Source organism: Ranitomeya imitator, chromosome 7 (assembly GCF_032444005.1).
Source record: "Ranitomeya imitator isolate aRanImi1 chromosome 7, aRanImi1.pri, whole genome shotgun sequence".
NCBI lineage: Eukaryota > Metazoa > Chordata > Amphibia > Anura > Dendrobatidae > Ranitomeya > Ranitomeya imitator.
In genome coordinates, this window is record NC_091288.1 from 156,628,819 (window position 1) to 156,642,357 (window position 13,539).

The following is a 13,539-nucleotide window of genomic DNA, read 5'->3' on the forward strand; positions in this document are numbered from 1 at the left end:
GCCAAGTGACAGAATGCGGGACTGTAACCAGCAGGTCTCTGCCATCGTCGTGCAGAGAAGAAAATAAGGAAAAACCTCGATCCACCATCTTCTTAACAGGGAAGTGGAGAGGAATCGTCCACTTTCTTGCATCTGATACAAAGGGGGGAAAACCTCCTTGTTGGGACGCCACAAATGTGGACGCCACATCCCCAGAATTGAGGTTTCCGAGTGGACAGGGCAGGTTGTGGCGATAGACCTGGATGCAGAAGAAGATACATGGAGGCGACACTCCGTGTGCTCGTCTGTTGAAGGTGTGGGGGGAAATCGGAGCCAGGGACCCGTCGCCCATAAAATTCCGACCAGGTATGGTATCCTACTTAGAGGTCTTCCAGTGCATCACCGTCAAATGTTGATGGAGATTTTCTAGAACCTGTACGTTTTTCTAGAATACTTGCGGCCCCTGCTAGCCGACGGCTCCCATTGTAGGAGAGGGAGCATGTGAGTGCTCCAGAGCTCAGTTAGGGTGACCAGCTTAGGATAGATGATGTGCCCTTAAGACCAGTAAATACTGGTCATGCGCCTTTAAGGCTAGGGGTTACTGGCCATGAGCCTTTAAGACCAGGGAATACTGGTCTTGTGCCTTTTGTAAGATGACATACTGTTCATGTGCCTTTAAAAGCAGGGCATGCTGAAATCCAGGAGATAATGGTCATGTGCCCTTAAAACCAGGGTATGCTGGTCATTTGCGTTTAAGACCAGGGCGTACTGGTCCTGAGCCTTTAAGTCCAGGGCATAATGGTCACGTGCCTTAAAGACCAGGGCATACTGGTCGTGTGCCTTTAAAAGCCAGGGCATACTGGACATGAGCCTTTAAGACCAAGGCATACTGGTCATGTGCCTTGAAAACCAGGACGTACTAGTCATGTGCCTTTAAGACCAGGGCATACTGGTTATTGCGTTTAAGACCAGGGGATACTGGTCACGTGCCTTTAAGACCAGGGCATACTGGTCATGTGCCTTGAAAACCAGGACGTACTAGTCATGTGCATTTAAGACCAGGGCATACTGGTTATTGCGTTTAAGACCAGGGGATACTGGTCATGTGCCTTTAAGACCAGGGCATACTGTCATGTGCCTTTAAGACCAGGAAATACTGGTCACATGCCTTTAAGACAAGGGCATACTGGTCATGTGCCTTTAAGACCAGGGTATACTGGACACGTGTCTTTAAGACCAGGGGATACTGGTCACGAGTCTATAAGACCAGGGCATGCTGGTCATGTGCCTTTAAGACCAGGAATACTGGTCATGAAAGGAATGTTGGAACAAGTGCCTTAAAGACCAGCAAAGCTGGTAATGTGCCATTAAGAACAAGAATGCTGGTCATGCTCCTTTAAGACCAGGGATGCTGGTCATGTGCCTTTAAGACGAGGGCATACTTGCCATGTGCCTTTAAGACCAGTGCCTACTGGCCCTGTGCCTTTAAGACCAGGGCATACTGGCCTGATTAACCCTCCGTCACATACAATATTCGGACTAACGAGTTCACATACAATGTGCCTGTCAGGCGCCTGCTGGAAAAATACCTATAATATCTAATGTTTGCAATTTCAGTGCTCTAAAAGTGATCAGTGACCTTCATAGGGATGTAATAAAAGAGACTACACATAATCAGTTGCAAAAAAAAAACATTTACTTAACATAAAACTAATAACTATGAAATACAAACTTTTCAAAACTCCCGCCAAATAGTCACCAGTTCGACTCTCTCAAAAAAATGTACAAAGAAAATTTTTGAACACAAACTTAATTTTAAGGTACCTTAAGTACTATTAAAAACATATTCAATCAGAAGTAGATGCTGAGGTTTCCCCAGAAAAGTCACACTTGCAGAGCAAATAGCAAGAATTACACACCATTTTTGCATGTGTCAGGCAAATTGCTTTATGACATTTGAGACATTCATAATTTGAAAGCCTTCTGGTTCCGCTTTCCGTTTGGCAGGTGGTGCATCTCCTTCTTTTGTGAGGTGGTGCAGATGGTGACTTTTCACCATCATCTTCTGGGCGGAACCTTTAGAGCTGAACTTGAAGGCGAGAGGGGATACCGATTGTTTTCACGCTTCTCCTGCGTAGCTCTCCAAGTACTAGTTCATGGGCCAATTTTTTCAGATACAATCGTCTACGGAGTGGTTCAAGCTTGTTTTCAAGATAAATTACTTGTGAATTTATACCACCCAAATTCAACATAGCAAAAAATATGACCATTGGCCAGCGTTTGATGTTTCTGCTGACGTTGAAAGTGGAGCACATCTGATCTGCTGTATCCATACCCCCTTTGGTGGCATTGTAAAATGTAATTATCTCCGTTTTTTTTTTCTGCCCCAGTCCCAGGATCGATGGCAGCATCATCATGAAGTGTTGATAGAAGAAGTACGATTTTTTTGGCATGTGGTACATAGGAAACTAAAGCCTTTCCATTATGGAATGCAAACATACTGCTGTACTGTTGTCTCTCTTTCACACTTACAAACTGTGGCGGCAATTCCCTTTCGTTTTTTCTTACAGTTCCCACATATGACAGCTTCTGAATTTTCAGATAATCAGATCACAACTTGTAAACCAATTGTCAGCTGTAATATTGCGACCCGATCCAAATAAAGGTTCAGCCAGTCTTTTTACAACATCAATGGGTTTGTTGCTCACACAGTAAGGACCTTCTGGTTGTTTTCCTGCATAAACTTCCAGGTTGTAAGTGTAGGTCTTACTGGCATCAACAAGGGCATACATTTTTATTCCATATTTGTTTGGCTTTGATGGAATATATTGACGAAAGGCACATCTACCACGAAAACCAGGGAGCATTTCGTCAATAGTGAGATTCTCTCCAGGGTAATAACTTTGTTTACAGTTTACAACAAATCTTTGAAATATATCACGAATTGGAGCAAGTCGGTCATGTGTTTTGCGTTCGGTTCGGGTAGTTCTGTCGTCAAACCGAAGGCAACGAATTAGAATCTTGAATCTGTTTATGGACATAACAAGGCTAAATTTTTCAACTCCATCCCCATCTTTACCCCAAAGTTCCTCCAAACTTTGTCTATTTGCCCTATAAGCTCCTGCAAGGTACAGTAATCCAAAAAAAGCACGCAGTTCTATTTCATCTGTGGGCTTGATGGTTCTGTTGCAGATGTACTTGTCCTTTATAATGTCTATATATTGGTTGGTATATGTGACAATAGAGTCCAGAATGTCATCTGTAAATATACTGTTCCAGCATTCAACTGCAGTTTTTGCATTACGTGCAGTTCCTATTACTGCAGGAAGGTGAGTAATAATGTTTAAAGGTTCCCTACGTTTTTTCTGGAATGGCTTCTTGTTCCATTTAGTATTTTTATCTTTTCCAATATAATATGATCCAACTTCTTCATCCTCACCACTGTCACCATCTTGCTCTGTTTCAGAATCCAGGACACATTCTTCCACCTCATCATGAGAATCAATCTCACTTTCCTCTCCTAAATCCTCAGTGTGAGGTCTCTATCATCTAACAGCATGTTTGTTACTTCCTCAACATCAAGTTGTTTGGATAAATTGTACATTTTCCTCTCCATTTCAGCAGATAATCTGAAGCAAGAGAAGGAATATGTTAGGGAACTACTGTATATGCCTGAGCAGCACACTTTCTTTTATAAAATCTCCCTTATTTCTATGAAATATCCTCACATTTTGTGCTATACATTCATAAAACAAGCTAAATAAACTATTGTGATGAATAAAAACATAAAATACCAACCTTACTGAATGTGACGTATTCACATACAATGAGCCTGAGAGATCTGTGCAGCTATATCCTCTCCCCTGAAGCTCTGAAATCCAACTGTGATATCAGGTTTCACAGACCTTCAAGAGACAGGAGACTACCTGGAGGGAGGGGGTTTCCTCACAATCTGGTGAGGAAGGAGAAATGAAAGTAAAAGAGAAGCGCCTGTCAGATCAGTTGTATGTGACGGAGGGTAAAGTACTAAGGAAAAGGAGACCGGCTTCTGGCAGAGCAGAGAATGCTGGGGATGTGACCCTTTTAAATCTAGGGGACCCTTAAGACCAGGGAATGCTGGTCCTGGGTTTAATAAAAAGGCATGGAAAGCTGGGGATGCACCTATGGGCCCAGCGACTACCAGGCAGAGTATTAAATACCAGGGAATGAGTCACCAGGGAACGAGTCACCAGGGAATGAGTCACCAGGGAATGAGTCATGAGAGCTTCATTGCTGGGAACTCACAGCTCTCTGTTTGCAAGCCTGCACACTGTACTATACATTCTGTAGTGTGCAGGAGCACCAGAGATTGCAGCCTTAAGTATATAAAAAAACAGGGAAAGCTAGTCCCTTAATGCTGCCGGGATGCGTGCCGGGGTGGGGGGGGTGGGGGGGAGATATTGGGGCGATTCACCTTACTCAGGTTCTGAGTCCCCCGTCTGGAATAGCGCTGACTTCAGCGCTGAAAAACCGCCGGCCGCAGCCTCCTCCAGAAGAAATAGTGACCGCAATGGAGGAGGAAGAAGATGGCCGCCGAGATCTCGTCTGGAACGAGAAGCGCCTGAATAGGGGGGCGGAGCCGCTAGAAGGGAGCAAGCGGTGGGCGGGGCTTCCCGGGATGCGGCCTAAACAGGGCCGAAGCCGGGGACTAAATTTACGGCTTCGGCCGGCGCGCACCCGCAGACTGAGGGGAAAAGTGCCGCGAAGCTCTGTGGGGACCCAGTCGCTATGGAGCCCTCCTCTGACCGCCGGAAAAACCCAAATCTCACGGAGCACTTACCCCAATATGGAGGGGGTGGCAGATGCTGCAGGTAGGAGCTGAGCCCGGGTAGATAGGACGGTGCAGGGTTGGCGAGCCTCCATCCACCATCCCTGCAGAAGAGGGGTGGAGAGGAACCGTCTGCCTCCTTCCATCATCCGCTTTTTCAGTGGTGATGCAGTGGGGGCTGCTCGGACTCCACGCTGGAAGGTGCCTCTGTACAGCCGAGGGTAAAACCTGGTGGACAGGGCTGAATGTCCGGCAATAGGCCTGGCTGCAGAAGAGGATACTGAAGGTGAAACTCCAGTGCTCGTCTGATAAGGGAGGGGGGAGATCGGTGCCCTTGAAGGGGCCCGTCGCCCCTAAAATCAGCTCAGGCAGTGGCTTCCCACGTCGCAGGAGAGGATACGGAGAGGTAAAACTCCCGTGCTCGCCTGTTGTTGGTTTGAGGAGATCGGAACATGAAAGAATCCGTCGCCCCATTCGACCGTAGTAAAAAGTAAAAAACGATAAAAAAGAGTTCTTTGGGTCTGAATAGCAGACCCGTCCGTGTGCCTCGTACGGACACTAAGCAAGAACTGGGATCCAGCAGGAGGGTGTATACTGCAGGGGAGGAGCTAACTTTTTCTTTGTATTACTTAGTGTCAGCCTCCTGGTGGCAGCAGCATACACCCATGGTCTGTGTCCCCCAATGAGGCGAAGGAGAAAAGCCACCAACTACATGTCGGCAGGTGGCTTATGTCCAGGAGGACAGAATCCTCGATAGGACATCCATGATCCACATCACCACTGACCACCACTTGGCCCATGCCCCCATACACATTAGATTGTTGGCTGAATCGGTCTGCATTAGTCTAAGTTTATGGGGGGCTCAAATCAGCTGTTGAAAGGACCCCGACTTCTATTTGGGTCACTATTTCCGTTCCATGAAGCTACGGTACACAACAGGCGGCCCTAGTGTGCCACAATGGTAAGAATGAACATACCTTTTTGCTGACGCCATCTTGCACCACCACAGTGTTGTACAGTCTAACTAGTCCTTCCTGAGAAAGCCTCTGGACCAATCTCCGGATGGATTTTTTGCAGCATTTTGTAGAAACTCCATCCTGTCTTTCTTGCTCCAAAATCATTTTTTGAAGACTGCAAACATTAAAACCTCAATGTTAAAGGAGCTGTCAGCAATTGTACTCATATATTTATTTTAATTAAATTTGTGTATTTAGGGTTAGAACCTATCTTATAATTTGATATCCCTAAAAATGTTGCACTGTTTTGGCTTTTACAGGCTCATTGTTTCCCTGCACATTTTACTTTGACATGGTCTATGGTCAAAAATCAGTTAAGGGGAGCACAGAAAAATACAGGTAAAATAATTAGAAACTCTCCCCTTAGACCATCAGAATGAGCTCACTGACAGATTCTTAGTTAAACCATTCTACAGCCAGCAAGAGTGCAACACAATAGCTACAGAAGGCAAAAGGTACAAAAGGTTTAACGCAAATTGTTTTTGACCTTCATAGTAGCAAGTAATTTGCTCTAAATGTTTACTAAAAAAACAATCATTTGACAATCTTATGGGATTTTATAAAGAAATTGAAGTAAAAGGAACCTTGGTCATCATTGCTAATCATGAGCACTCTGCTCCCCAGCATACGGCTTCCTATCAAAGGCTGGCCTAGCAAAACGTAAAATTATTTAACCAGTAACCCAATGAGCTTTTATGTGTATATAAGACACATTTACTCATCGGTAATTACGGTATGTTTGGATATCACAGATGTCCTTGACAAAAACCTCTCAGACACCATCGGTTCCTTATCTTTGGTGCCGGATCTGATAATAAATCTATTTTTTAATAACCTACTTCACTTGTGTCAAAACAAACATTGGGCGCGTAAAGTGCAATTTTGTTACTAAAAAAATAATTTAGGAGATGGAGATATGGATGATTCCTGAGAATCCCAATGAACCAACAGAATAAAATGATCAAAAATAATGATTTTTACGTGAACAAGTTCTCCACTAATCGCAGATTCTTCACAGCTTCCACTATTATGTTTCTTCTCTTCAAGAGACGGACGGTTTCTCGGGATCTCTCCTGTGTTCCAGGCTTACCGGGTTTTTTACCTTTATTTCCTTCATTATCCTAGACATACACAATATAGTTATAGTGTTATTCCTAAACTTACAGTGCAGATTTATAGTAATGTACACGTTTATTCATTCAATAAAACTTGGTTGTGATTATGCACCATGTCGCTCTTTCCTACCCCCTAAGAATGCCCCTCCAGGCTATATTTCCCCCCCCACCAAAAAAAAACAAACCAAAACACATAAATTGAGCTGGAATTTGAGTTGGCATACATGCAACATATACATGTTCGCATAAGCCATCAAACAGACAAAGCCGACAAGAAACTAAATGAGCATAAACCCTACAGTAACTAAATAAGTAAAAAGCAAAAGTGCATTTAAATAACACATAGTATAGTAAGGTATTAATATTAGACAGTGTAGGACTGTCCCGAATAGGGTCACCTCGTCGACGGTGGGATGGCTTTCATGGCTTTTTTTTTTTTTTTTTATAAAAAACAATGTCATTAAGAATCCTGTGTTATGGGGGGCGTGGCCTAGCTTCTGCCATGTGAAGTCGCAGGAGCTTTGAGCTCTCTCACAGTTCTCCAGTTTAAGCGGCAAAAACTCGACTTAATGAGACAAAACGGAAAACTCTTGACATCATTCAACGGCCTTTATTAACATCTTCAAATAGAGTCTAAAACCGGCTTTCTAGCAGGAGTATAACCGGGTCTAACGCAAAAGCCCTTCTCTGTCTGAGGAGAAGTGTGAGGCCGCCATTTTGGATCCGGCATCTCCTCCATGCTGACAGAAAACTAGGCGCAGCTCATCGTCTGTGGAGAGGAGTCCCCCTTCCAGGGGTCTGACATAGAGGAGGAGGTAAATCCCCTCAAAAGCAACCGACTGTGAAGACTGGAGTGAAGGCTTGATCTCCCTTACTACACAGTGACGCTCGGCTGAGCGCTGTGCTGCGGCACCTGAACGGGGGAGTTTCCCTGCGGCTGCATCGCCAAGGACACTGTCGGCCATGACGGGGGACCGAAGGAGGAACCGCACTCCTCACAAGGACCAGCGGTGAGTGGATCCCCCACGGTTAACTGAGGCTCCCTCCCCACGTCTGATCAACTGCTACCTGAGGCACGGCCAAGTATAAAGAAGGGGTTTTACCCCAAGCTGGCCAGCGGGAGCCAGAGCTGTGGAAGTTAATATAAACTCTGCTTATATAACCACCACCTCAGCGCTAATATCTGAGGAGATAGGGGTGCTGTTTGGGCGGGAAGCCTGCTGTGGAACATTACAAAGTATAACATATACCCTCTAATAATCAAGGGACTGGGAGCCAGGCTGTGGAACTGTGGTCTGCAGAGCACACGCTCTACATAAAGAGGGAGGGAAGTGCTGCAGGGGATATCGCCGTTTATTGAGGGACAGGGAGCAACACTTTGGAATGTAAAGCAGGCTCTGTGGATGGATACAGAGAATAAATCTCTCATAACCTATTGAGTTTAGGGTACATAGTGCCTATAATTAAACCTGGATTGGTGACCTCTCTCAGCACCACAGCTCCACCTGGTGGCTAAATAAATATTTTTCAGTGACAACAGAGAATCTGAGGGCAATAGCTCCATTTCTTTTTAGTTTTGGCACTTAAAGAGACAGTACCGAATTTGGGATATATATGAGATACACGGAAGTTACTTCTCTTTTCTTCTTAAGTACTTAAAGCTGAGAATTTGACTGCTGAAAAAAGAGGATTTAATCCAAATAAATCGCCTATTCATCACAACTCCCAAATGGAACAAAGGTCTGAAAATAAAAAATCACTACAAGACCAAAAGAAAACCTCTACATCTTATTCCAGATCATACACAGATATTCCTAACCTGCTGAGCCCAATTAAATTTAGATCTCCCCAAAAAGCTAACGATTGCAAAACTCATAAAATAACAACGCAACCAAACAGTGCTAAATCCACTTCTCAAAAAGCCGCCCCAACTCAATGGTCTAATCCTATCAAAACAAATCTAGATACTAGGAGCAAAAATCCACCCTCCGCGACAGTTGTCTCTTCAACATCGAGTCAGCTGATGGACATCACTGTCTCGGCCAAGAGAGGAGCACCGGAGGAGAGAAATTCAGACTCTGAAAGTAAAAATAAAAAAGAACGACCAGAACCAGAACCAAATACTCCAAAAATGAGTCACGAGGAAATATTCTATCAAAAAATAACCTCACTAATTGACGAGAAATTGGATAAGGGCTTTGCTAAACATAATGCCTCTTTTGAAGAGGTCTGCAGAGGCTTTACCCAAAAATTGGAACTCTATGAAGCCAAAATAACTGACCTTGAAAGTAAAACAGATTCACTAACCAACCAAAATATTGCGCTAAAAAGGGAAATTAATGACCTCAGAACCAAAATGGCAGATTTAGAGGACAGGAGTCGGAGAAATAATTTGAAAATTAGAGGTATCCCAGAGGAAGTAGGGCAATCAGAACTTCCAGAATTTGTCAAAACTATCTTCAAAAAGACAATTCCAAGCCTCAATGCCATGGATTTATGCATAGACAGAATCCACAGACTCCCTAAAGCCAAAGGCATCCTAGTAGACAAACCAAGGGACACGATCCTTCGTCTTCACTTTTTCGGCACTAAGGAAAAAATACAGGATTACGTTAAAACCAAAGGTTCACTCCCGGAACCTTACCACCAACTAAAGATATTCACGGATCTCTCAAAACACACTCTGGACACCCGCAGGTCCTTCAAGCCTTTAACAGATATTTTAAGAGGGAAAAATATCCAGTACAGATGGGGATTCCCTACTAAGTTGATGTTCAGCTACAGAGACAAATTTGTTGTGATTAACACCCTGGAAGAAGGCTTGGCACTTTTTAAATCCCACTCCTGATTTTATTTAAGGGATCTAAAGTGACTTCAGGAAATTTATGGCTTTCACTGTCTCAATAATAGCGGGGTAATTGTTAAGAGCTAATTTTTTCACGAACTTTTCCCCCAAAAGGTCGAAACTTCCTTAGGGAAAAGACCCAGTTTTTTTTTTGTTTTTTGAATTTCTTGTTCAAACCAGCTATATTGCTTTGTATTTGACCAAACTGTTAGTTTTTGATTATTAACTTTATTTTTTTTTGGGTGTTCCTACAGCTCCTTTAGTATACCAGGTTATGCAGCTAAAATGTATGTCCTACAATGTCAGAGGGCTTAACAGCCCATGGAAGAGGTACACGTTGTGGAAAGAAATCAAGCATTCACAGGCAGATATCGTGTGCATTCAGGAATCGAAATTTAAGAAAGGTAACCAACCAAACTTCACTCACAAAGATTTTCTACACTCTTTCTCATCTTCATCACACAAAAAAAAGGCAGGAGTAATTACGTTAATAAAAAATACAGTGCCATTCCAACTTATTGAGGAGGTGGTAGACCCTGCCGGCAGGTACCATATTCTGATATGCGAGATTAACTCGACTCAATGTACAATTGTCAACTTGTACTGCCCTAACACAAAACAACTGAGTTTTCTCAATAAAGTAATGAGGAAAATCCAACCAAAAAAGAAGGACAACTTATTCATTCTAGGAGACTTTAATATGGTGCCTGATGGAAATTTGGACTCCACTTCTCCAACTCGCCAACTATCAAATGACCTTAATAAATGGATTCAGAATAACGAACTATACGACACATTCAGATGTCTAAATTCTTCATCCAGAGAATACACACACTTCTCATCGGTACATAAAACCTCTGCGAGAATTGACTTGGTTCTCACAGACGTATTCACCCTCACTAAAATAAAAAATTCATCCATACTAGACAGGTCAGTTTCGGATCACTCTCCCATTGTATCAGAAATGTGGATAGGCCCATTCTTTAAAAACTCCACTCTATGGAGGTGCAATAATTTCTTATTGAACATCCCAGAATACAAAAACGAAATTGTCACGACATTAAAATAATATTTCAGAGAAAATGATACTGGGGAGATGAACCCGCTCACAGTGTGGTGCGCCCATAAGGCGGTAATAAGGGGGAAATTGATTCAAATAGTAGCAAGACACAACTCCAAAAAAAGAGAAAAAATTAAATCTATTCAAAAACAAATAAATACAAAGGAAAATGATCTCTCTAAAACAAATACAAAATCTCAGCAAACATATAGGGAAATCCTCAATTTGAGACAGGAACTAAACAGGGCTATTCTTGACGATTTCAACAAAATCGTTAAGGTATCAAAGTTTAAAGTGTACTCGGAGACAAACAAACCAACGAGATTTATGATGTCAAAACTGAAGAGTGAGAGAATTCGTAGCAGAGTATACAAAATAAAAAATGCAGTCGGAGATACAAAACAACACCCGACTGATATTGTAGAAGAGTTCGCTTCCTATTATAGAAAGCTATATAATTTAAATGGAGAAAATGCAAACCCTCAACCAGACCCCCAAAAAATAATAGAGTTTATTAATAAATTACAACTTCCAAAAATTAGCCCATCAGAATTATCACAACTAAACTCATCTATATCAATCTCAGAAATCACAGAAACGGTAAATTCACTAAAATTACAAAAATCACCGGGCCTGGACGGACTAACAAATGAATATTTCAAAAACTTTGCTGATGTGCTTACCCCTTACATGGCAAAAATTTTCAACCAGGTTTCAGGGAGTGGGAGCTTCCCGGAGGAAATGTTAGAGGCCACTCTCATTATGATTCCCAAGACTCCAAGTGACTTAGAGGAAGTGAAGAATTTTCGCCCAACTTCCCTGATAAATTCAGACTTAAAAATTTTTTCAAAAATATTGGCTACAAGATTAAAAGGAATCCTACCAAGTCTAATCAATGCCGATCAATCAGGCTTCATAGAAGGTAGACAAACTTCGGATAGCACTAGGAGGCTTATCAACATAATCAATAGAATTAATTCCACTCGAACCCCCTCAATTTTCCTAACATTAGACGCCGAAAAGGCGTTCGATAGGGTCAACTGGTCCTATTTAAAAACTGTTCTTCTAAATTTTGGCTTCAACAACAAATGGATAAGAACGGTGTTCACTCTGTACTCCCGGCCAAGCGCCAAAATTTACATAAATAACACCTTATCAAAACCATTCTTTATAAATAACGGGACAAGACAGGGGTGCCCCCTTTCGCCACTGCTATTCGCCCTGGCGATAGAACCATTAGCCGAAGCAATTCGCATAAACGAAAAAATCACAGGGATCAATACACCGTCTAAACAATTTAAAATAAGTCTATTTGCAGACGATATGCTGCTATCACTCACAAACCCGACACAATCCATTGCAACATTGCTTGAGATAATAGGGGAATTTTCACAAATTTCAAACTTTAAAATTAATAACAGTGTGAAGAGTGTGATCCCGACATTTCCTGGCGCCCGAACAGGGACCAGAGGTCTGTGTATTCCTTCAAGAACACCGGCAGAATACGAACGAAAAGAGAATCTGGGATAATGGACGGCAGATGAACAAAAACCTGGCCAGGTAAGAGACACTGTTAGATCTCTTATATCTGCCCTGCACTGTCCGTAAGATTTTCTGTGTCGTGTTCTTTAGCGGGTAGTTCTAGTAGAGGAGGATACCTATAGCTCGGGTTCTTGAACTATTTAGGAATTGATCACCTCACGGAGTACGGCATTGAATGAGAGTGAATGTGAATAGAAGGTGTGTGGAAGTTGGGAATAGCCCTATAAGCCGCCCAGGGGGTTGAAACAGAAGAAGTGACTGTCCCACTGGGCAACGTGGTTGCGTCCTTTCGGGGAGACCTCCGCGCCTATGTTCAATCTCTGATCCTGTCTTTGACAAAAACCTGGTGACGGATAAGTGTATGATAGTATGAGCCCAGGACAGATAAATTAGCCTGGGACAAGAATACGTTGTATGTGATAGTATAAGCCCAGGACAGATAAATTAGCCTGGGACAAGATACGTTGTATGTTCTATTTCTTTTTCTGTCTGGTTGCATTTGTGTTGTTTGCTATAGGTGTAGGAATCAGGATTTTCTTACATCAACACAGTTTAAACATCCTAGCTCCTTAGGAAGAAGGTAACGAGGTATTCTCATACCCAAACGCCACCTAGGGCAAGAAAAGGACATCCTAGCTCCTTAGGAAGAAGGTAACGAGGTATTCTCATACCCAAACGCCACCTAGGGCAAGAAAGCTCAGGATAAGAAAATGGGGAATAAGCAAACAAAGTCGGAACCAGAAGAATTAGATATCTATACTATCATAAAGGAGAGAAGTGGTGAAGATGCCACTAAGGGGCTGAAAAAGATTTTTAGTAAGTTTGGAGTTACTAGGGCAGAAGCTTTTAGTAGAAAACTATGGGAAGGAATTCAGGAAAGGAAAAAAGGCATAATCAGAGACAAGAAATGGATAGATCAGATCCAAGCATTGATTGATGTCTCTAGGGTAGCAGAAAATGAGGGATGGACATATAATCAACAGAGTAAAAAGTGGTGTATTAGACCCACAGGCTGTGGAGAAAAACAAAATGTGGAATCTAAAAATACCCCACCCCCATACCTTAACCCACATGCCCCATCTTTTCTCCAAACACCACCTCAAAGTTTAGCCGGACCAGGAGGATGGGTATGTCCGCACTGTGGACAACAAAATCCAGACTGGAGAAATGATTGC

General features: G+C 42.8%; 1 protein-coding gene across 1 annotated transcript in view; it reads right to left on the bottom strand.

Moving 5' to 3' along the window:
- The window catches only part of GTF3C1 (general transcription factor IIIC subunit 1), a 191,310-nt gene that overhangs the window by 116,356 nt on the left and 61,415 nt on the right, over nt 1-13,539 (bottom strand). The window contains exons 11-12 of the mRNA XM_069733955.1: nt 6,784-6,923; nt 5,764-5,917 (exon numbers count right to left, since the gene is read on the bottom strand). Coding sequence (XP_069590056.1) covers nt 5,764-5,917; nt 6,784-6,923 — 294 coding nt within the window. The remainder of the gene's footprint in view (nt 1-5,763; nt 5,918-6,783; nt 6,924-13,539) is intronic.